The sequence below is a fragment of the Echiichthys vipera genome, assembly GCF_963691815.1.
Source record: "Echiichthys vipera genome assembly, chromosome: X".
Lineage (NCBI taxonomy): Eukaryota > Metazoa > Chordata > Actinopteri > Perciformes > Trachinidae > Echiichthys > Echiichthys vipera.
In genome coordinates this window covers 42,930,969-42,955,496 of record NC_139825.1, presented here as the reverse complement: position 1 = coordinate 42,955,496, position 24,528 = coordinate 42,930,969, and the positions used below count along the sequence as shown (strand labels likewise).

The following is a 24,528-nucleotide window of genomic DNA, read 5'->3' as shown; positions in this document are numbered from 1 at the left end:
GCTCAGTCTGAACATGTTGAACGGACGGACGAAACAAAAAACTCTCCCGCTTCAGAGCGCCGCCATGTTGGATCGCATAGAACGCTCACTGAGTTCTGATTGGTCGAGAGGACGTATCGCATTTAGGCTAAAAACAGGTTTGGCGCTGGTCGCGGTTTGGAAAGGAACTGCATCTTGAGACCATTTTAAACAAGAAAATAAAGATATTTGGCAGAAACACTGATGAAGCAGTGAAAAGGTTCTGTTTACAGCAAAGTGGCTCAAACTAATTTTTTTAAATTTGGAAAAGAGCTCTTCATGTGTTCATTTCATGTTTTGAGTTTAAATATTAAATATTAAAAATGTTTACAAGATCACAAGTGTGTCTGTGTGTGTGTGTGTGTGTGTCTAATGTTACCTGGTGTCTTTGACGGCTGATGTTAGCTAACATTGGCCTGATAACAATCGATATCACTAATCAGCACTAATTGCCAGAAACCAATGTTGGTATTTTCATTGTGAATGAATTATTGCATAAATAAAACTCTTATTTCTTTAGTTTAATTACATTTATTTCACTGCATATCAATGATTGGAATAAAAATGCAATATATTGTTAGATAAATCGGCCAGTAATTTAATTATAGTACTGATATAAATATACTCATGCACAAGCAGCACACGTCTGTTATTACAGAGCAGTTTTATAGATTTTGACAAAGCTCCACCTCCTCTCCTGAGTCACAAACAGGAAGAGGCTCAACAGTCCTTGTTCCTGCACACACAGACACACTGAGAGGCAGATAGTAATATTTGTCTTCACACTGAAACTACCACAGACGACAGCTGAAGGAAGGAACACTGGAATTACTGGAAATCTGAAAACTTGCACTTCAACCTGCTGCTGGTTCCACGTAATGAACTGGGCGAGTCACAACAAAGTGAAAGTAACTCTCTAAACTGACTACGTTCAGCTTGCTTTGTTTTCAGCTTCACACAGCGACAAAATGGCTTCCCGATCAGAGGAGGATCTCACTTGTCCTGTCTGTCAGGACGTCTTTAATGATCCTGTTGTCCTGTCCTGTAGCCACAGCTTCTGTAAAGACTGTCTGAAGAAATGGTGGAGAGAGAAACAAACATGTGAGTGTCCATGCTGTAACAGAAGATCATCAAGAACTGATCCTCCTCGTAACCTGGCGTTAAAGAACCTGTGTGAGTCTTTTTTACTGGAGAGAGACCGGAGAGGTTCAGAGGCTCTCTGCAGTCTGCACTCTGAGAAGCTCAGACTCTTCTGTCTGGACCATCAGCAGCCAGTGTGTGTCGTCTGCAGAGACTCAAGAAAACACACCGACCACAGATTCAGACCCATCGATGAAGCTGCACAGGATCACAGAATGGAGCTCCGGAAATCCCTGAAGCCCTTACAGGATAAACTGAAGCTGTTTGAACAAGTTAAAGGCAACTGTGATCAAACAGCAGGACAAATTAAGGTCCAGGCCCGACACACAGAGAGGCAGATTAAGGAGCAGTTTAAGAAGCTGCACCAGTTTCTACAAGAGGAAGAGGAGGCCAGGATCTCTGCTCTGAAGGAGGAAGAGGAGCAGAAGAGTCAGGTGATGAAGGAGAAGATTGAGGCTCTGAGCAGAGAGATAGCAGCTCTCTCAGACACAATCAGAGCCACAGAGGTGGAGCTGAGAGCTGAAGACGTCTCATTCCTGCAGAACTACAAGGCTGCAGTGGAAAGAGTCCAGCAGCGCCCCCTGCTGGATGATCCACAGCTGCTCTCAGGAGCTCTGATAGACGAGGCCAAACACCTGGGCAACCTGACCTTCCACATCTGGGACAAGATGAAGCACATGGTCTCCTACACTCCTGTGATTCTGGATCCAAACACTTCCGACCCAGAACTTGTCCTTTCTGAAGATCTGACCAGCGTGAGACACGATGGGAGACAGGCACTTCCAAAAAACCCAGAGAGGACCAAATTCTCCTGCTCCGTCCTTGGCTCTAAAGGCTTTAACTCAGGGACTCACACATGGGATGTTGAGGTTGGAGACAACAAGGACTGGGAACTGGGAATGTTGGCAGAGTGCATCAATATCAAAGGACGCCTAAAGCCTGGATTGTGGAGAATTTTGTTCTCCAACGGTGAATTCACAGCGTTCTCCACCTCAGACTCAGAAAAGAATCTGCCAGTGAAGAAGAAGCTCCAGAGGATCAGAGTCCATTTGGACTACGACAAAGGAAAGCTTTCTTTCTCTGATCCTGATACTAACACGCACATACACACCTTCAAACACGCTTTCACTGACACCCTGTTTCCCTACATCTACACTGAGAACCGCCTCCCACTGAAGATTTTACCACTGAAGCTCCATTTGCACAGAAAACTCAGTTAGTTTTGCTGACTGTCACCGTGGTGTATTTTATAATATCTCTGGTTATTTTAGGGCACTGGATGCAATGCTGCATATTATGGCAATGTTAAATTTACAGGATAATTCAATTAAATTCAATTCAATTCAATTCAAAAAACTTTATTTGTCCCCGGGGGGCAATTCAGGGCACACAGAGCAGCAAATAACGACAGTGCAACTATACAAAAACATTTTAACCTAACAAGAATAAAGTGTAAAAGAAGAATAGGTGTCAGGATGTTAGTGTGTTAGTACAAGTTAGATACAGAGAACATCGTCGGCGTGAGATGCAGAAAGACATGCGTGTATCAGATGTAAGCAGACAACGGGTGTATATGATGTAAACAATGTAAACATGCAGTAGACTGTTGAAACAGGTGTGAACAGAACTGTAATTGCATCATTGCCATGAAGCACAATCATTTTATTTTAAAATGACTGTGTTTGCTTTGCATACCAGGTTAATGAAAATATTAGGATAGCAGGATTTAATGTGAATGTGCGCTATGACGTTTGGTAGCAACGTGGCGAATAACTTTTACCAAAATCAAAGAGAAATTAAGTAAAATTTAAATCTTCTGCTCTCCATGACTGTTTTCCCGCATGCAGCCAAAGCCTGCTCCGTCATGATAAGTAAAGGAAACCAAGCCACTTGCCTACAGATTCTACTTTCCTCTGCAGAATCTGTTTGTAGAGATTACTCCCGGGACATGTTTATGCTCTTATGGTTCTTTCTTCCTAAATCCCAATGCATCGACATCGCACCGTATCATGAACAGGAGTCGTGGGCAGCGAAACATCATAGTTAAGACTTCAAAAGTACTCAATCATTACCAGAAGAATCCAGCAATACGGATTAACAATCCTACCAAATAACAGAGAATTACAATTCCTTTTGGAGTGCTTCTTCGCTCACACTGTTGATTTTTGGACTTGTCTGTTGCTTGAACTATTTCGAGACCTTGAAAGAGGTCGTGAGTTGTGCTCGATGGACCTCGTCTCCTCACAGAGCGTCTGGGACACTCAGGAGGCCTAATGCCTTCTCTTTCCTGTCTCAGCTCTTATAGTTTTGATTTTAAATCTTATCAAGTTTATATTTTAGAGTGATTAATTGCAGTTGAATCATTGAGATAAGTGAACACTATTGTACTTGCTCAAAAGCTTTCCAGTACATAATCAAATTGCATTTAAAGTAAATGGATGGATGAGGTTCTGTATTTAGATCTATGATGGTAGTAAAAGGTAATTGTGTGTCTAATATCAAATTATTATTTTATTATTAGTGGTTATTACAGGTTATTCTCACTCAGGTGAAATTAACAGATCATTGGGGCTCACCAGAGTCACTTAAGTCTTATCTTAGTCCTCTAACAAGTGCACAGATCAGTCAGAGGAGAGCTGCCGTTAACAGGCGCGGCTGACATTAGTATGCGACTCAGGGCTATTCGGTGAGCTGCTGTATCAAAGCATGCAGGGTAGATGTCTGGATGTAGGCAGTTAGGAGCTGGGTGAGCCTCCTCGAAACCAGCTTAAGCAGTTACTGGTGAAATTAATTAGGTAATAACAATTAGTTATTACCTTTATTAATCCTGCAAAGGGGAAATTTGATTATTTCACCCTAGTATTGTTATTCATGTTACACACACAGGCCCGAAATACACACACATGCATAGACAGGCCCTGTATACATGCAATTAATGGAGAGATGTTAGAGCGAGGGGGCTGCAAGTGGACCGGCGCCCCGAGCAGTTGGGGGTTTGGTGCTTAACAGCTCCTCGGCAGTGCCCAGGAGATAAACTGGCACCTCTCCGGCCACCAGTCCACACTTCATTCATGGTCCACACAGGGACTCAAAGCGGCAACTCTCCGGTTCCCAGCCAAGTCACCTATGGACTGAGCTACTGCCGCCCCATACTCATTAATCCTAGGAACCTTACCCTTTAAACAGAGAGCTGGACCAGTACCTCCCGTACCGGGGTTGACCGGGATCTAGTGGTGGTGGTGATGATAAAAATGTATACAGTGCCACATGTGACACACGAGACTAACAGATTAATCTGATGAGTCAAAGATATAGATTCATGCTTAAATAAATAATTCAAAAGGGAAATTTATATGGAAATGCACATTATATATTAATATAACCTGTTTAAATAATTTAGGGCTGGGTTATTTCCCATGCCTGTGCTGATACAACACCTGAGTTTTGGCACCAATACAAAAATAATGTGCTTTATTTTCTGCACCTTACCATAAGGAATATAAAGATATTTTTTAACAAGTCTTATTGAATGCATTGCTGTTTAATTCTGTTTTAACGATGAAATGCGGTACAAGAACTTAAAATACAGTAATAAGATGATGGAGTTGATGTCTGTGATTTTGAGCTATACAAAAAAATTGAAATCAAGAGGATTATGAATGTGACAAATTTTGACAGACACAGTTCAGTCAGGTGGTATTACTTGGAAATGTGTGTTATGCCATGTTAAGTATGTATGTATGTATGTATTAAGTTTGAGTATGAATGTAAACACAACTGATGAAATGAAATGAAAAGGACCACTGAATGTCTGCAGTAGGGGTGTAAATCACAAGTTTGATCGCAACACGACGGATCAGTTCTCTGGACAATGATATTATATATTATCTTTAATTTAACACAAGCAGTGACATTTAAATCAGCTCACAAAAATCGACTAAAAGGTGATTTGACACTTTTATTCCTGAGCTTTTAAATGAAAAACATGTAGAAAAATATAAATATAAAGAGGGAATTTCACAAATACAGATGATTATGTGTGTCAACATTTCCACTTTGCATCAACGTTATTGGATCGTTGATCACTGAGTTTATATAACAATCCAGAGTTACGCCCCTAGCCTGTAGCAGAAACTATACTAATAACTTTGTGTGTTTGTTTAAAAATGTTTTTTCTTTGCATTGTTCTGATCAAAGGGCCAATAAAAAATTAAGTTAAAATATTATTCTTATGGTTGCCTTTAAATCTGAGGCCATGGCTCTCAGCAGGAAACCAGTGGATTGCTTACTCCAGGTAGAGAATGAGTCCTTTCCCCAAGTGAAGGAGTTCAAGTACCTCGGGATCATGTTCACGAGTGAGGGGAGCAGCGGGGGCGGTGTTACAGTCGCTCTACCGCACTGTTGTAACGAAAAGAGAGCTGAAGGCAAAGCTCTGGATCTACCGGTCAATCTTCATTCCTACCCTCACCTATGGTCATGAAAGTTGGGTCATGACCGAAAGAACGAGGTTGCGGGTACAAGTGGCCGAAATGTGTTTCCTCAGGAGGGGGGCTGGAGTCTCCCTTAGAGAGAGGGGGAGAAGTTCAGCATCCGTGAGGAACTCGGAGTAGAGCCGCTGCTCCTTTGTGTTGAAAGGAGCCAGTTGAGGTGGTTCAGGATCATCTAGTAAGGATGAACCCTGGGCGCCTCCCTAGGGAGGTGTTCCAGGCACGTCCAGCTGGGAGGAGGCCTCGGGGAAGACCCAGGACCAGGTGGAGAGATTAGATCTCCACACTGGCTTGGGAACGCCTCGGGATCCCCCAGTTAGAGCTGGTTAATGTGGCCCGGGAAAGGGAAGTTTGGGGTCCCCCGCTAAAGCTGCTGCCCCCGCGAGATGAGATGATTGTCTTTGATTGATTTAACAGTTTTAACATTTACTGGAGTATTTGTTCCATCTACAGTTTCGCTGCTGTGAGCGTCAAACATTAATACTTCAGTTTTAACATTTTAAGACTCAGGTCAAAGAAAAATGAAGCTTTTCCACTCATATCAGTAGATGCGAACTAAACACTGCCCTCTGAATTACAAACTTAAAATCGTCAATGCAGCAATGCAGCTTTGGGTTATGTCATTAACATCTATTAAATGACTTGAGTCTACAGTTGTTAACTGGTTTGTGGAGTTTGGAGAGGAAGTCTTACCTTGTTGCCTTTACTCCTCAATCTGGCTCCTCCGTACAGGTTGAGGTCTCGACCCTCCAGGTCCTTGTAGAGGTGCTGACCCAGAATGAGGTGGTTTTTGCACACCAGCTCCTCATTAACGCCCTGTAGAGACAGTGGAGGTGAGTAGATCAATAATATTCCTCCTACTAGCTTTTGAAAACAGACTAGAAGTGTGTTGCATGTAACAGCTGTTGACCAAACAGGCAGTTATCCCACGGGGACCCACAAGGACATCTGCACACACTCTATTCCAAGATATATGAATGTTTAAAAGCTCAAAACTGGAAAAAGATACAAAGCTGTAAACTGTGAATGAAGCGACATTTTACTTACACTGTGAAAGTGACATAAAAGGCCCAAATGATTCTGATACAACTATCTAACCAGGGATCAAAGGGCGTTTTGGGTCTTTTAACATCCGACCCCTCAGACCACGCCGCTGTGATCTAAAGCCGTGTGGAGGTTTTGTATTTGGTCTAATTTTTTGTCACTTTTACTGCATTAATTTTTTGGGGGGGCTTCCTCTTTGATGTCCTTTCCCATAGCAGAGGTTTAACCAAATCTTTCACAACTGCCATCAAATTATAACAAGTATTTCAAAGCACTATCTGTCTCTCTGTCTCTCTGTCTCTCTCTCTGTCTCTCTCTCTGTCTCTGTCTCTGTCTCTCTCTGTCTCTGTCTGTCTCTGTCTCTCTCTGTGTCTCTGTCTGTCTCTCTCTCTCTCTCTGTCTCTGTCTGTCTCTGTCTCTCTCTCTCTCTCTGTCTCTGTCTGTCTCTCTCTCTCTCTCTCTCTGGATTTCACCAGTTATGTATGTAGGCAGCACAGTTGTACACAAAAGCGCCAGATCTTTTATATTATGCTGGAAAAAGGTACCTCGCTTTATGGTTTTAAATGCTATGTAGGTCTCATCTCATCTCATCTTCAGCCTCTTATCCGGGGTCGGGTCGCGGGGCAGCAGCTTTAGCAGGGGACCCCAAACTTCCCTCTCCCGGGCCACATTAACCAGCTCTAACTGGGGGATCCTGAGGCGTTCCCAGGCCAGTGTGGAGATATAATCTCTCCACCTGGTCCTGGGTCTTCCCCGAGGCCTCCTCCCAGCTGGACGTGCCTGGAACACCTCCCTAGGGAGGCGGCCAGGGTTCATCCTTACTAGATGATCCTGAACCACCTCAACTGGCTCCTTTCAACGCAAAGGAGCAGCGGCTCTACTCCGAGTTCCTCACGGATGCTGAACTTCTCCCCCTCTCTCTAAGGGAGACTCGAATATAAAAACTTATAAAGCGTCTGTAGTGTTTTCTTGTTCAGGTGTGCTTCCTCTGCTAGGTACAAGATCACCAACATTGTTAGCTTCAACTATATCCTTCTTTTTCAGCATTGTTGCACAGATATACAAACACACTCTTGTATGTGTACAAGTTAATTGATGTAAATAAGCCTGTGAATGTTCGTCCAGGTCGTCGTTATCCTCAAAGCAATTTCAGTCAAAAGCAACTGGACTTGAAGAGGCTTCATCAGTTCGTGTACGCATCTGACCAGGCTGGAAATGGACCAGCCGTGTGACCCCAACGACTGTCGTTCAGACTCAATGGAGCACTAACTATGTCGAAACCAACTTCCCACCAACGACTGTCACACTAACAACGGGCGTTGACACTTGGAGCACAAAGGGTTCCAGTGAATTCATCGGTCTTGTGAGAGGTTAAATACCTGGATCTCACACCAGTTAGTTGGACCAGTCCCAGCCTGGTCCTGGTCCTGGTCCAGTCCTGGTCCTGGTCCTGGTCCAGTCCCAGCCTGGTCAGATGCGTACATGAACTGATGAAGCCTCTTGGATGAGAGGTGAAACGTCTTCCTAGACAAATAACCAAGTCCAGTTGCTTTTGACTGAAATTGCTTTGAGGATAATGATGAAGATATGGATTTCTTTAGTTTTCTTTTTTGAGATTCAGTGCTGGTCAGTCCTTCGCATTATTAAATTATTGAATCAAAAATCTTTGGATTTCATCAAGTTGACATGGAAACCTTTAAGTCTCAAGTCAACACCTACATACTAATTTGTACTGACCATCTGTCGCTAGTCGTCTGTCTCTGTTTTCAGGCCGCGCTCGAAGCGTGTGGGTGTGATCAGATTGAGATGGGAAAAGGTGACGAGAGGTGTGAAATTTAATATGTGTTATCTTCTGACATTTTTTGACACTGAAGGAGCAACAAACCTAAACTAAATTCTTCGGTATATGAGGAAAATATGTGATAACATTATTACCTGTGATAAATAAATAGATCTTAAAGTGTACTCAGTTATGAATTTCTGCTGCTTTCAGTACACTGCTAAAATATAACAAAAAAGGAAATGGGCCTGTGAAGGTTCTCATTTGTCCAGGTCGTCGTTATCCTCAAAGCAATTTCAGTCAAAAACAACTGGACTGGGTTGTTTGTCTAGGAAGACGTTTCACCTCTCATCCAAGAGGCTTCATCAGTTCATGTACGCGTCTGACCAGGACCAGGACCAGGACCAGGCTGGGACTGGTCCAACTAACTGGTGTGTTGATCCAGGTATTTAACCTCTCACAAGGCCGATTATGTCACTGAAACCCTTTGTGCTCCAACTGCCAACGACCGTCGTTAGAGTGACAGTCGTTGGTGGAAAGTTGGTTGCGACTTCGTTAGTGCTCTATTGAGTCTTAACGGCAGTCGTTGGAGTCACACGGGGCCATGTGTGACTGAGGTTAGATTGTTGAATGAAGGGATGAAAGGGCAGCATTGTAAATTGGAGATAAGTGGTGTCTCAGAGCTCCTCCTCTGTTTAGCGATGGTTTCTCCACTTTTACATAAATGGCTTCTTTTACTCCTCTTTCCTCACCAACTTCCACCAACGACTGTCACTCTAACAACGGGCATGGGCACATGGAGCACAAAGGGTTCCAGTGACATCATCGGCCTTGTGAAAGGTTAAATACCTGGATCTCCACACCAGTAAGTTGGACCAGTACCAGCCTGGTCCTGGTCCTGGTCCAGTCCCAGCCTGGTCAGATGCGTACATGAACTGATGAAGCCTCTTGGATGAGAAGTGAAACGTCTTCCTAGACAAACAACCAGTCCAGTCGTTTTTGACTGAAATTGCTTTGAGGTTAAAAGGAAATGATTTCCAACATTATTTTATTGAACACATGTATCACTCAACATAAAATAAAGAATGATAGTTATATTTTAAATTGCAGTTGAAACCGATACTCTCTTCCAAGTAACACAAAACATCTCTGAGTTTCTCAGCGTGTTGCAGTCTTTCACGATGTGTTTATTGCACAACTTGTTATCACGATGATGATATATGAAATATTTATTGTGCAGCCCTACTCTTGTGTGCGTCCAGACATGCAGCCACAGACAGACAAGCAACAGGATGTCAGTCATTTTCAGAAAACCTGCTCTACGGTGAGAAATCAGAGGTGCAAAGCTGATGTTGAAGATAGTTGAGACAACCTGATGTCCTATAGCACGGAGGAGCAACACCTCAGACAACACAACAGAGAAGTGAAGTGTGAGAAGTTATTTTGAGCCGGCGAGGGTGACAGGTTTTGTTTACAACATCTCTGAATTTGAAACAGCGCTGATTCACACCTCTTTTGAACCATTCACCAATAAGTTTTTTTGCAGAAACAAAACCCGAAATACTTAAGATGGTTACAATATCCAGGGGACTTGTGTGTTTCTGTGCTGAGGAACATTGAGGAGATCATTTAAATAAGACTTTGAAATGTTAGAGTCACACATAGACGGACAGGTGACCTACAGTCAGAGGTGTTTTCAGCAGGGGGATGAAAGCTGTGAAGGGCCCGTTGTGACTCAGCAGCACAGAACAGCCTTTCTCTGAAACACACACGTATACCAAAGGTCAAAGGTCACAGTAAAGACACAATGTAGCAGCAGCAGCAACAACAACAACAACAACAGATCGATTGTATCCCCAATGTCTTCTGTATCCATTTTGAAAGCTAAAGTTTCTTCTAGTCAGACAAATCAGTTATATGTTAAGGATGTCCTCTTACTTTTTTTTTTAGCTGACAGGTTCGGCTGTACTCCAGGCTTCCTCAGAGCTGCTGTTTTCTCCCGGTTTTCATAAAACACGTCATACCCGGAAGAAAACAGCAGCTCTGAGGAAGCCTGGAGTACAGCCGAAACTGTCAGCTAAAAGAGAGAAGACATCCTTATCATATAACTAACTTGACTGACAAGAAGAACCTTAACTTTCAAAACAACAACAACAACAACAATAACAGACAAGTAGAAAAATGACTGCTAACTGTGTCTTAATAAATAATGAAGGGCTGGACTTGAATATTCGACTATTTGTATATATTTGTTTGTTGGGTAGGTATTCAGATATTCATTTTGTATTCTCAAAACTGTAAAATAACAGAATGCTTAAAAGATCACGCCTTTCCTTAAACCAGAAGACATGTGTTGCAGCCAAGCCCCCACCACAGCGATTTCCTGGTTGATCCAATAAGGACGTGCCAAACTTGTCAGTTCTCAGAGTGTCCACTAGGGGCAGGTTTCACAATTGAGCAGTTTCTCATTGACCCCCATTAAACAGCATAATTAAACCTGTTTAAGGCCTGGTACAAAAAAGAAATTCTAGTCTGTATGTTTAGGTCAAATCTCCATGACAACACTGAGGGTCGTGAATGTGTTTGTACCAGGCTAGTATTCATATTATTGGAGGTTAAAGTTCATGATGGCGAAGGCGTGGTCTCTTGAGTGACAGCTAGCCTCTGGCCCTTACTTCTCCTCTGAGGTAAACGTCAGCCAGGTGGACGTATCTCCCTCCCCCCAACGTCACATACATGCCCTTTTTTGGTCAGAGGAAATGAGGCGGAGTCAAAGTCTGACAAGATGGCGACTCCCGTAGGAGAGGATGATTGGATCAAGTTGAGAGAACGGACCCCAACCGTTATGCTACGTCCATTTTCTATACAGTCTAGTGACAGCTAGCCTCTGGCCCTCATTTCACCTGGGAGGTATACGTCAGCCAGAAGGACATATCTCCCTCCCCCCAACGTCACATACATGCCCTTTTTTGGTAAAAGGAAATGAGGCAGAGTCAAAGATAAGATGGCAACTCCCGTAGGAGAGTACGATTGGATCAAGTTGAGAGAACGGACCCCAACCATTATGCTACGTCCATTTTCTATACAGGCTAGTGACAGCTAGCCTCTGGCCTTCACTTCACCTGGGAGGTATACGTCAGCCAGATGGACGTACCTCCCTCCCCCCAATGTCACATACATGCCCTTTTTTTCCCATAGGCGAGTACGATTGGATCAAGTGGAGAGAACGGACCTCGACGGAGAGGTAATGTCCATTTTTTATACAGTCTAAGGTTGCAGCAGAGTGTTTCCAACTCAGGGTGTGAATCTTCACTGTGTTTGCTGTCTTTAACTGTCGTTTATTCTTAATGATATTCGGGACAGCCCTACGATAATGTTACAAACATTAATTCTGTGGTTTCACGTAAGTGCTTGTTTATTTCATGAATACACAGCTTCGGCCGTAATTGTGCTTTCATAAGAAGAACAAAGAAGCAAACTAATAATTTGTATTGAATCACGTTTTTTTTTTAAATATACATTTTAAACACTTTTAAAAGAATATTGTTTTCATGTTATTTAAAGCTGCTGCCTACTGATTTTGTCTTTGTGTTTCTGTTTCTATCTTGATTTTATTTATTGTTTTGATATGTGTACGGGAGAAGCTATGCAACATTTAATTGTACTAAGTACAATAATGACAATAAAGGGAATTCGGAGTCTGATTCTGACATCAACAACAACTTGAGGAATCAATTTCATTTCTGTCAAATCCGTGATTCACACCGCTGAAGTAGTTCACTTCAGTATGGCGAACATTTTTTTATTTGTGGTTCTTTTTACCGAACATGGCGACGGCTCCGGTCAGATTTTCCCTCTGGCTTCCACTCCTGTCCAGCTCTATCAGCCGCTCCATCAGGTTACCGTAGCAACGCCATCCGTCACCAATCAGACCCGCCTCACACACACACCTGAGAGAGAGAGGGGGGGGGGTGGGGGGGGTTACTGATGATTCTGCATCAATACACACACACACGCACACAAACTGACAAAAAGCCAACGGTGGAGTAACAGGGTCCGACTCCGAGTTTTAGTAGTGGTCCTAGTTCTAGATCTGACTCTTGTTTTAGTACTGGTCCTAGTTCTAAACCTGACTCTAGTTTTAGTACTGGTCCTAGTTCTAGACCTGACTCTAGTTTTAGTACTGGTCCTAGTTCTAGACCTGACTCTTGTTTTAGTACTGATCCTAGTTCGAGACCTGTCTCTAGCTTAAGTACTGGTCCTAGTTCTAGACCTGACTCTTGTTTTAGTTCTGGTCCTAGTTCTAGACCTGTCTCTAGCTTTAGAACTGGTACTAGTTCTAGACCTGACTCTTGTTTAAGTACTGGTCCTAGTTCTAAACCTGGCTCTTGTTTTAGTACTGGTCCTAGTTCTAAATCTGACTATTGTTAAAGTACTAGTCTTGGTTCTAGACCTGACTCTTGTTTTACTTCTGGTACTAGTTCTAGACCTGACTCTTGTTTAAGTACTGGTCCTAGTTCTTAATCTGACTCTTGTTAAAGTACTAGTCTGGGTTCTAGACCTGACTCTTGTTTTTGTTCTGGTACTAGTTCTAGACCTGACTCTTGTTTTAGTACTGGTCCTAGTTCTAAATCTGGCTCTTGTTTTAGTACTGGTCCTAGTTCTAGACCTGTCTCTAGCTTTAGTACTGGTTCTAGTTGTGGACTGTACTCTCGCTTTAGTACTGGTACTAGTTCTAAACCTGACTCTTATTCAAGTACTAGTCTTGGTTCTAGACCTGATTCTTGTTTTAGTAATGGTCCTAGTTCTAAACCTGACTCTTGTTAAAGTACTAGTGTTGGTTCTAGACCTGACTCTTGTTTTAGTACTGGTTCTAGTTCTAGACCTGTCTCTTGTTTTAGTTCTGGTCTTAGTTCTAGACCTGTCTCTTGTTTTAGTACTGGTCCTAGTTCTAGACCTGTCTCTTGTTTTAGTTCTGGTCTTAGTTCTAGTCCTGACTCTTGTCTTAGTACTGGACCTGACTCTCCCTGTAGTACTGGTCCTAGTTCTGGACCTGACTCTTAGATTAGTACTGGTTCTAGACTAGTTTCTCGCTCCAGTACTATTCCTAGTTTCAGACTTGACTCTCGCTTTAGTACTAGTCCTGGTTCTAGTGTGGTTCTGGAGGGCAAGAAACAGAGAGGTGGAGAGAGGGGTTTTGTTTAAGGGTCTACCTCCTGATTTATTTAGAAATAGATGTAAAGACGTATATCTTGATTCTGGGTCCAGTTCTGGTTCTTATCAATGTCAAATGTTAAACAGATAACATGTTCTAGTTCAGATTATAGTTCTAGAGAGTAAAAGAGAGTTAGAGTCTAGTTGTAGTTCATGGTTCTGGCAAGAACAAGAGAAAGAAGAGGCAAAGCAAGTGGTCTCATACGACCTCTGGTTCTGATTCTTATAGCTTAAAACTTATTTTTAGGCCTGATTCTAATTCTAGTCTTATGTCTGGATCTCGCTCTAGTTCTAGAGAACAAAAGACGGAAAGACAAGTGTCTGTGTGTCTGACCTGGGTTGTCCATCCAGTTCAGTTTGACAGAGTGCTGTTGGGTCACAGGTGTTAGCTGAGCACGCAGAGACCAGCTGACAACCAAACTCAGCGTTTCCGCCTACAGGGGACATCCCGGACATACACTCGCAGCTGGACTGGGAGACAGAAAGACAGACAGATGGAGGTTAAACACAGTTTTAAGATTTTTCTTTTGTCCTGGTAGTTATAATCATTCTAGTCCTGGTTCTAGTCAAGGACAAGTCTTGCTCTAGATCGTGTCCTGGTCTTGTCTCTGAAGGTATCCTAACCTTGTTGGGTCCTTTGAAGACACATATAGTAGAGTTGACTGGACACCCTCCGTTGTTCTCAGAGCAAGGGTTTCTGGGTACGCAGATCTTGCCGTCGCCCTGGTAGTCCGGTTTACAGGCGCAGCTGATCTTTGACCCTTGTGAGGAGCACTGCGCGTTGACATCACAGTCCCTCACTGAGCAAACATCTGAACAGGAAAGTAAAGATCTAGTTCAGTTCAAATGAGACTCTAGATTTATCAAATCTCAAAACAAAAAAAGACATTCACATAAAATCCCTGTTCACTTAAATAAAATAAAAAACAAGAGATAGCTCTAGTACGATTAGTCTGGTTCTGTTGGGTAATAAACAGAAAATGAGACAAAGGAAATTGTTAAAGGAAAACTTCACCGGTGGAAACAATCTGTATTGAGAGTGGGTAATATATAGCCTAGCGTGATAAGGATGGTCACATTGTATTTTACCCGTAGATCAGTCTGGTAACTTGCGCTGGAGAAAATTTGGAGTTGGAGTTGGAGTTTTCCAAGCGACTGAACCAATCAGCGTTGGTTTTGAGGCAGCTCGAAGTGTGACGCAGCGAGAAGCGACTGTGCGGTGTAAACAACATGGTGGCTTCCGCAGACGAGATGAGCGCAGCTATCGAGCAACTAAATCAACTAACTAACGCTTTTTTCTCTTGGATCCTTGTGTTGGAATAACGACTGGGCTCCTGAAATTGTGCCTTTTATCCGTGAATTCACGTTATATAAACCGCAAATATCCTTTATCGGAATGTTGTTTACTTTGCCTCAACTCTCTGTTAGTAGGTCATATGCTTCGTTGATCTGATTGGTTGATTTGGCCCGTCTATCACCAACATAGGTGGTGACAGACAGAAGATTTATCCAATCAGCAACCATTTCTTTCGCCTCTCCCCAAAAAATTTCCAACCAAGAGTTTCCAGAAGGATATGCAGAGCAAATGCAAATTATGCGCATCCATCTGGCGTAGTCAGGTAAGGTCAGCTATGTAGTCGAAATGTAACATCCCTTTCTAATTTGGTGCCTTCTTGACCGAAAAAGGCAAAAAGTGACTTGATGGCACTTGTGGATTAAAAACACCAACTCCCATAATGCACCTCGTCCTCTGCAGTGACATGCAAGTCTTCTGAATCGGCTGTAGCAGCCGCAGTAGACGCCTCCCGCCCCCCTCTCCAGCTTCAGCTGTTCTAGGCTTTATTTTGGCTCGTAAAGGTAGCCACGAACATCTGATTCGAGCATCAATCTTTGAAAGCCCCCTGATGTTTCTTCATCAGCTTTCTCCACAGCGCCTGTCATCTTAGCTTAGCTTAGCTTAGCTTCCAAGTAAGTTTCAGCAAGTGAAGTCCCAGCCACTGATCTTTAATAGGTCTGTAGTGTCAGCTGGTCCCACCCCCTATAGGCGGGTTTGAAAAATTATAAACCAGAGTCCGTCACTCTAACACTTTAAATGACGCAAAATTACCCTTTGATTACACTTAAAGCAGGGAGGGTTAGAGGTAGATACGTCTCTCCCGTCTCAGGAGAAAATGAGGGAATGACGGACGACCGTTCAAAATATGACTTTGTTTCTAACGATACAATGTTTCATGTAAATGGGTGAAGTGTTCCTTTAAGGGTCAAGGTTTTGTTCTAGCCCTGGTTTGAGTTCTGGAAACAAAATAAGAGTAAAGAGAATAGTTCTGGGTCTATTTCTGACTCTAGTCATTTCTTATCCTTCTTCTGTAGCTAGAGAGCAAGAGAGAGACTCTGTTCTTATTCTAGTTCAAGGGCACGCACGCACGCACGCACGCACGCACGCACGCACGCACGCACACACACACACACACACACACACACACACACGCTCAAGACAAAAAAGAAAAATGGTTCTGAGGACATGCTCTAGAGGTCATTATGAATTTGGCTTCATTGGCTTTCATATTGTTTATATTTATCCTCTGACATTAATCTTTCGATACACAGGTAGTACTTAATTAAGGCATCTATTGAGGGTGCTTCCTTATTCTCCCAGTTGTGCAATATTAGTTTTTTGAGGATAAGAAAGGAAAAAGGTGTCTGCCAACTAGTCAGACATCTCATCCCCTCAATATTCTTGGAGACAATATATAATTTTTCTGTTAGTATATTTACATAACCAACTCTCCTCCCAGATCTTCTTAATACTTCTGCAATACCAAAAGCGAGACACCATAAAACAGGGGTGGGCAATTCTGGTCCTGTAGAGCCACTGTCCTGCATGTTTTAGGTTTCTCTCTGCTCCAACACACCTGAGTCTAATGATTTACTCGTTATCAAGCAGCTGATGCTCGTCACAGTTTGATTATTGTTAGACTCAGGTGTGTTAGGGTAGGGAGAAACCTAAAACATGCAGGACGGTGACCCTCCAGGACCAGGATTACCCATCCCCGCCATAAAGGTTGCATTTTAAACATATATCTGACAATATGTCATCAAACTTACACATTTTATCTCTACTCGTTACTCTTGTTATTATCTTAAACTGTATGTAGTAACAAGCATTCTTTCCATTTTTCTTTAACATCAATGTATTGGTCTTCAGTCCACTTATTATATATACTCTCTAATGATATATCGCTGTTTTCTGTGCTTATCAGTCTCCTTTTTTTGTCGCTTTTGCTTAAGATATTGGATATTTCAGGACTGGTGTTCTTCCCCAAGAATAAAATGCAAGTGATCCAGTCTTTCAGTTGCATATACCTAAATAATTCTGTATCTCTTGGGTCATGTTTACTTTTTAATTTGCTTAAAGGTACCACAGTGTTGTGCTTTGTGACATCTGACTCCTGAATTCCCCCTTTTAGCCATGTTTCCCAGTGTAGCTGCGTGCTCCGTATATTAATCGATGGATTATTTCATATCACTTTGTGCCTGGGAAGCCCTATTTCTTGATGGAGGTTTTATTTTATTCCAAGCTTTTGATTTATTATTAAAGATAAAATCTGTTGATTTGACATTGTCCTTGGAAAAGGGTGCTAACAGTAAACTGTAGCACTGTAAAGCAGGGGTGGGCAATTCTGCTCCTGGAGGGCCAGTGTCCAGCATGTTTTAGGTTTCTCTCTGCTCCAACACACCTGAGTCTAATGATTTGCTCGTTATCAAGCAGCTGATGCTCGTCACAGTTTGATTATTGTTAGACTCAGGTGTGTTAGGGTAGGGAGAAACCTAAAACATGCAGGACGGTGACCCTCCAGGACCAGGATTACCCATCCCCGCCATAAAGGTTGCATTTTAAACATATATCTGACAATTTGTCATCAAACTTACACATTTTTATCTCTACTCGTTACTCTTGTTATTATCTTAAACTGTATGTCGTAACAAGCATTCTTTCCATTTTTCTTTAACATCAATGCCTGGGTCTTCAGTCCACTTATTATATATACTCTCTAATAATATATTGCTGTTTTCTGTGCTTATCAGTCTCCTCTTTTTGTCGCTTTAGCTTTAGATATTGGGATATTTCAGGACTGGTGTTCTTCCCCAAGAATAAATTGCAAGTGATCCAGTTTTCAGTTGCATATACCTAAATAATTCTGTATCTCTTGGGTCATGTTTACTTTTTAATTTGCTTAAAGGTACCACAGTGTTGTGCTTTGTGACATCTGACTTCTGAATTCCACCTTTTAGCCATGTTTCCCAGTGTAGCTGCGTGCTCCGTATATTAATCGATGGATTATTTCATATCACTTTGTGCCTGGGAAGCCCTATTTCTTGATGGAGGTTTTATTTTATTCCAAGCTTTTGATTTATTATTAAAGATAAACTCTGTTGATTTGACATTGTCCTTGGAAAAGGGTGCTAACAGTAAACTGTAGCACTGTAAAACAGGGGTGGGCAATTCCGGTCCTGGTGAGCCGCTGTCCTGCATGTTTTAGGTTTCTCTCTGCTCTAACACACCTGAGTCTGATGATTTGATCGTTATCAAGCAGCTGATGCTCGTCACAGTTTGATTATTGTTAGACTCAGGTGTGTTAGGGTAGGGAGAAACCTAAAACATGCAAGACAGTGACCCTCCAGGACCGGGATTGCCCAACCCCGCCATAAAGGTTGCATTTTATACATATATCAGACAATTTGTCATCAAACTTGCATATTTTATCCCTACTCATTACTCTTATTATTATCTTAAACTGTATGTCGTAACAAACACTATTTCCATTTTTCTTTAACATCAATGCCTGGGTCTTCAGTCCACTTATTATATATACTCTCTAATAATATGTCGCTGTTTTCTGTGCGTATCAGCTAATTGCACATACAACCAATCAGTCTCCTCTTTTTGTCGCTTTAGCTTAAGATATTGGATATTTCAGGACTGGTGTTCTTCCCCAAGAATAAATTGCAGGTGATCCAGTTTTTTAAGTTGCATATACCTAAATAATTCTGTATACTCTTGGGTTGTGTTTACTTTTTAATTTGCTTAAAGGTACCACAGTGTTGTGCTTTGTGACATCTGACTCCTGAATTCCACCTTTTAGCCATGTTTCCCAGTGTAGCTGCGTGCTCCGTATATTAATCGATGGATTATTTCATATCACTATGTGCCTGGGAAGCCCTATTTCTTGCTGGAGGTTTTATTTTATTCCAAGCTTTTGATCTATTATTAAAGACAAAATCTGTTGATTTGACATTGTCCTTGGAAAAGGGTGCTAACAGTAAACTGTTGCACTGTAATTGATTGTTTTCTTTGACTATCCATGGGTCCTCGTTTGTTTTATTTGTTATGAGATCAATATAAAAAGACTGAGCTGCGACATGATGCTCTAGGTTAGGGAGATTAAGTCCCCTTCTGCTCCTGGATAACGCAAACGTCTTCTTTTCAGTCTACTTGCTTTAGTTGACCAAATGAACAAAGAAATTACTGAATTCCCCTCTTTAAAGAAGGTTTCAGGAGTTGTTATAGGAATAGTTTGGAAGAAGCCACATCGTCTTAAAGATATTATTCTTCCTATGAAGTTAATCTTCAAGTCTTGACACTTCCTATCATCAAACCTGGATGCGCTTAAAGCTTTAACCACAATTTGGGATCCAATAAAACAGAGTAATCCACGATGGCTGTTGAGACGTGTGTTTACTTGCGCATTTGCCCGCTGACGTCCTCCTGTGGCCAGGCAAACATTCACAGTCGGCGGCATCTCCCTCTCCTTTACAGTACGAGTAAGGGCTGCAGTTACTGCACCTGGTACTCACTGTCAACAACACAGACACAACAGCAGCTCAGAGCGTGCAACAATCAAACACCACACAGATAGACAGCAAAAAGGAACTGGAGCAATAAATGCAACATGTGTACGCGCGTAGCTGACATGCAGCGGGGTTTAAAACCTTAATCCTTATTTGGTGCTGACCGTAATGTGTCTTTAATGTGTCTTTAATGTGTCTTTAATGTGTCATTAAGACAAGAAATTACAGGAAGTTTTGCTGAATGTAAAGAAATAAAAACAACCATGAAAAAAAGAAAACAAGGCACTCCAACCTGTTTGTTTATTCTGTGATCATGATTTTCAAATCATTTTGCCGGTTTTACATTTTATTTTATTCAGGCAAAGTTCTTTTTAGATTGTTTGTGTTTTGACAACAAAACTTTAGTACACCTCGTTAAATGAAAACACGTTTTTTGGATGTGTCCTTCTGTGCTTTCAAAAACATTTTTGTGCCCCCTATCTGTCAAAATCAAGTCAGTCCAGTTGAAACCTACTTGCATGTTTTTCAGGGAACATATATTATTATTATTTTTACAATAATGAATTCATAAAATGATTGAATCCATACATTTATATCGAATTAAACACAGTATATTGTTTAAAAAGTTAATATATATCAAATGTTAGTACAGGACAGTGTTCACTTTAGTAAAGATCAAAATATAACATTATCTATCAAGTCAATTAAAACAAATTTGGTAGTAGTGTCATAGCATATTTTGCTAGACTACATACACTATATTAGAAATCTGCTAGTTTCATGTAAATGCTGAAAACAGCATTTAAATAGTTGCAAGTTTATTGTCTTTCTTTCTTAAAAATCTCATCTCATCTCATCTTCATCCGCTTATCCGGGGTCGGGTCTCGGGGGCAGCAGCTTTAGCAGGGGACCCCAAACTTCCCTTTCCCGGGCCACATTAACCAGCTCTAACTGGGGGATCCTGAGGCGTTCCCAGGCCAGTGTGGAGATCTAATCTCTCCACCTGGTCCTGGGTCTTCCCCGAGGCCTCCTCCCAGCTGGACGTGCCTGGAACACCTCCCTAGGGAGGCGCCCAGGGTTCATCCTTACTAGATGATCCTGAACCTCCTCAACTGGCTCCTTTCAACGCAAAGGAGCAGCGGCTCTACTCCGAGTTCCTCACGGATGCTGAACTTCTCACCCTCTCTCTAAGGGAGACTCCAGCCCCCCTCCTGACAAAACCCATTTCGGACGCTTGTTCTTTGGGTCATGACCCAGCTTTCATGACCATAGGTGAGGGTAGGAACCAAGATTGACCGGTAGATCGAGAGCTTTGCCTTCCTCAGCTCTCTTTTCGGTGCGGTAGATCGACTGTAGCTCCGCCCCCGCTGCTCCGATTCTCCGGCCAAACTCACGCTCCATCGTCCCCTCACTCGTGAACATGATCCCGAGGTACTTGAACTCCTTCACTTGGGGTCAGGACAAAATAATTGACCTAATAATATTTTTAAAAATCTACGTATTTTATCGAACCAACATGCAGTGATATAGTCTGATATATCTTTATATGGTTTATTTAATCTAATACAGTATAATCCAGCGTGTCATGGTCTTACCTTGATCACAGCGCTTCCCAGTGTATGGCGGCTGACACAAACACTGTCCATCACCCTCTGGGCCTTTATTACACACTCCATGCACACAGTCACACTCTGTACAGACAAACACATACACAGGGTTTTGTTTCAGCAACTGTTTAACGCTGATTAAACCGTTGCTATGTCATATTTGAGAGAGCCTACCTTTATCACACTTTTCTCCAAAGGAGTTTTGATTCTTACACTCCTGACAGGCAAAACCTGAGTAGCCGTCCTAAATGGAGAAATTACATTACATCATATTATTATTTCGCAATAACACCAAGAGTTAAATAATCTAGATTAGATTTTTAAAAAGCAAACAAAACCCCCACTATATTTCCGTATCCGCAACGTCCTCAGTGCCCCCACTCAAACAGAAATATATGAAACTAACACACATTACTGTCAATACGTAGTTAAGGAAACTGTCCCCCACATAGAAACAATATTGATCCCTGACTCTTTGACCAGCAGGTAGGATGGGCACACACACACAGACAGACAGATAGACAGACGGACAGACAGAGAGGATACTGACATCACAGACGCAGGTCCCGTTGCCGAGGTCTCCATCCATACAGGTCCCATGGAAGTTACAGGTCTTCCCTGACCAGCCGGGACAGGCTACAGACAGACAGACGGACAAACAGGTGAGCACAGTACAGTGGGAGGAAGAACAGCGTCTCCACTCACCTCTGGGTGTTATCAATTAAGGATAAAGACAATATGAAGGGGACTAACATTAGTGGAGATAAGCACAGTGGTCCCAAAAAAGACGGGAGCCAGGGGTATTAAGTGGTGGGGCTGTGGCCCCTTGGATCCCACCATAGACTGTATATAAAGATCAATAAAGGACACTTTACAGCATGGGTGTCAAAGTCAAGGCCCGGGGGCCAGATCCGGCCCGTGAATGAATGATTTCGGCCCCCGGGATGATATTTGATTAGTATTAGAACCGGCCCGCACGCCACAGCCGCCTGCTGGTGTTTTTCACCAATGCACCAAAACTACATTACCCACAACGCAACGGTAGCCCGCAAACTCACTGCAGCGACGCAAGTGGGTTCATTATTCATCATCATTCAGGGTAGATGTCAACTTTCAGCCCCCCTCTCCAATAACAGCTAAACAGAAGGTGAACGATGAGAACAGGGTGTTTCAAGCACATGTTCACAAAGCTGTGTGTCTTTATCTTGATGTTAAGGAACATGTTTTATTTTGAAGGACATTTTTTGCTGTTTGCCTGTTTGAAAATGTTTCCTCTAAATAACTAAAATCATAAGAAAATCTTGCTTTATTCATTTAATGTACAGGACAAGTTTGTTTTTCTCTGTGAGCCTGTTGGAAAATTACTGACAGATACAAAAATATTGGATTATTCATTTAATTATGAAATAAAATACGGTACACTGTGTTAGGTCTTGGTTCAATAGGTTATATGCATCATTTTAATATGTTTTAATAAACTTTGAACCAGTCCGGCCCTCGGCTTGTAGCAAATTTGTTTTTTTGGCCCTCTGATGTGTTTGACTTTGACATCCCTGCTTTACAGATGTTTTTTCTGTTGTTTTATTTTGTAAAACTTGGGAAAATGGGGGTTGTTTTAAATGTATATATAAATCAACTTTGACCGGCCTATATAGGTTGTGTTTAAAGCAATAATGGTCTGCTGAAAGCATTAAATCCAGAGTTTTTACAACTATAAACTCAATATGGGCTAATAAATATATGAATACAAATATATGAATATAATAGTTACAGTTATAATTCAATTCAATTCAATTCAATTTTATTTAAAGTGCCAAATCATAACAAAAGTTATCTCAGGACACTTTACAGAGTAGGTAAAGACCACACTCTATGACTTATTTATGATTTACACAGACCCAACAATTCCCCCGTAGAGTACGGTGGCAACGAAAACCTTCACTAAAACAGACAGGAACGTCAGACAGACCCAGCTCTGTGGAGGACGGACAAGAAAAGGGGAGAAAAAGAGAGAAAAGAGAGATAGATGTACAGAGAGAGAGAAAGACAGACACAGAGACAGACAGAGACACTTCCAGAGATGCAAGCAACCACAAAAGTAAGAGTGACTATAGTGCTAGCTTAAGTAATGTGAATATGACTTACAAGTTATGGCAGTTAATACAGCAGAACAGCAAGAAACAGGCACAGCTAGAGTGACAGAACATGACAATGATGATAATTATGATGGCAAGCATAGAGTTTAATTAGTAACATGCACTGATGAGACATGAATGATACAGACAGAGAGGAGAGAAGCTCAGAGTATCAGCAACAGTATTATCCTCCGGCAGACTAGGCCTATAGCAGCATCATTAAGCAGAACACAATCAGCTTAAAATAGACAACACAGTGTCATCAACACTGAAACGTGTGTTTTTAGACCTTTTCACCTAGAAGCCTTTTTATCATCTTTTACGCTGGTTTGTTGAGGACGGAGGGCCGAAAGACAGAGATGTGTTTTTAAATTTAGTCGTCTTAACCAGGTCCTCAGACAGGAAAACAATCTAGTAGGCTGCTTTAGTGTGTGTGTGTGTGTGTGTGTGTGTGTGTGTGTGTGTGTGTGTGTGTGTGTGTGTGTGTGTGTGTGTGTGTGTGTGTGTGTGTGTGTGTGTGTGTGTGTGTGTGTGTGTGTGTGTGTGTCTTACGGAGACAAAGAGGACCCCAGTACTGTGGGCAGCATAGTGGCTGCATGAACCCCTTCACACAGAGGTGTTGACATCCACCCAGCTCCATCTGCCTGCCACCGATCTCCACCACGTAACTGCAGAACAAAGAGAACAACATTGTCATTCGCAGCACATACTCATCTCATCTCATCTCATCTCATCTCATCTCATCTTCAGCCTCTTATCTGGGGTCGGGGTCTCGGGGGCAGCAGCTTTAGCAGAGGACCCCAAACGTCCCTCTCCCGGGCCACATTAACCAGCTCTAACTGGGGGATCCTGAGGCGTTCCCAGGCCAGTGTGGAGATATAATCTCTCCACCTGGTCCTGGGTCTTCCCCGAGGCCTCCCCCCAGCTGGACGTGCCTGGAACACCTCCCTAGGGAGGCGCCCAGGGTTCATCCTTACTAGATGATCCTGAACCACCTCAACTGGCTCCTTTCAACACAAAGGAGCAGCGGCTCTACTCCGAGTTCCTCACGGATGCTGAACTTCTTCCCCTCTCTCTAAGGGAGACTCCAGCCCCCCTCCTGAGGAAACACATTTCGGCCGCTTGTACCCGCGACCTCGTTCTTTCGGTCCTGACCCAGCTTTCATGACCACAGGTGAGGGTAGGAACCAAGATTGACCGGTTGATCCAGAGCTTTGCCTTCCTCAGCTCTCTTTTCGTCACAACGGTGCAGT

The 24,528-nt window shown here is 42.4% G+C and overlaps 2 protein-coding genes across 2 annotated transcripts in view; one reads left to right on the top strand and one right to left on the bottom strand.

The window, feature by feature from the left end:
- stab1 (stabilin 1) overlaps nt 1-23,931 on the bottom strand; it is a 126,187-nt gene extending 102,256 nt beyond the window's left edge. Inside the window, exons 1-10 of the mRNA XM_083939036.1 lie at nt 23,828-23,931; nt 21,691-21,776; nt 21,315-21,384; nt 21,129-21,224; nt 19,425-19,538; nt 14,308-14,495; nt 14,018-14,154; nt 12,292-12,419; nt 10,152-10,228; nt 6,339-6,461 (exon numbers count right to left, since the gene is read on the bottom strand). Coding sequence (XP_083795162.1) covers nt 6,339-6,461; nt 10,152-10,228; nt 12,292-12,419; nt 14,018-14,154; nt 14,308-14,495; nt 19,425-19,538; nt 21,129-21,224; nt 21,315-21,384; nt 21,691-21,776; nt 23,828-23,915 — 1,107 coding nt within the window. The 5' untranslated portion in view covers nt 23,916-23,931. The remainder of the gene's footprint in view (nt 1-6,338; nt 6,462-10,151; nt 10,229-12,291; nt 12,420-14,017; nt 14,155-14,307; nt 14,496-19,424; nt 19,539-21,128; nt 21,225-21,314; nt 21,385-21,690; nt 21,777-23,827) is intronic.
- On the top strand, nt 766-2,378 carry LOC310965470 (nuclear factor 7, brain-like; the record flags this gene model as incomplete). Its single annotated transcript, XM_083939086.1, has 1 exon — nt 766-2,378. Exon 1 carries the CDS (start codon nt 987-989, stop codon nt 2,376-2,378), a length of 1,392 nt encoding a protein of 463 aa, XP_083795212.1. The 5' UTR covers nt 766-986.
- Nucleotides 23,932-24,528: the final 597 nt, after the last annotated feature.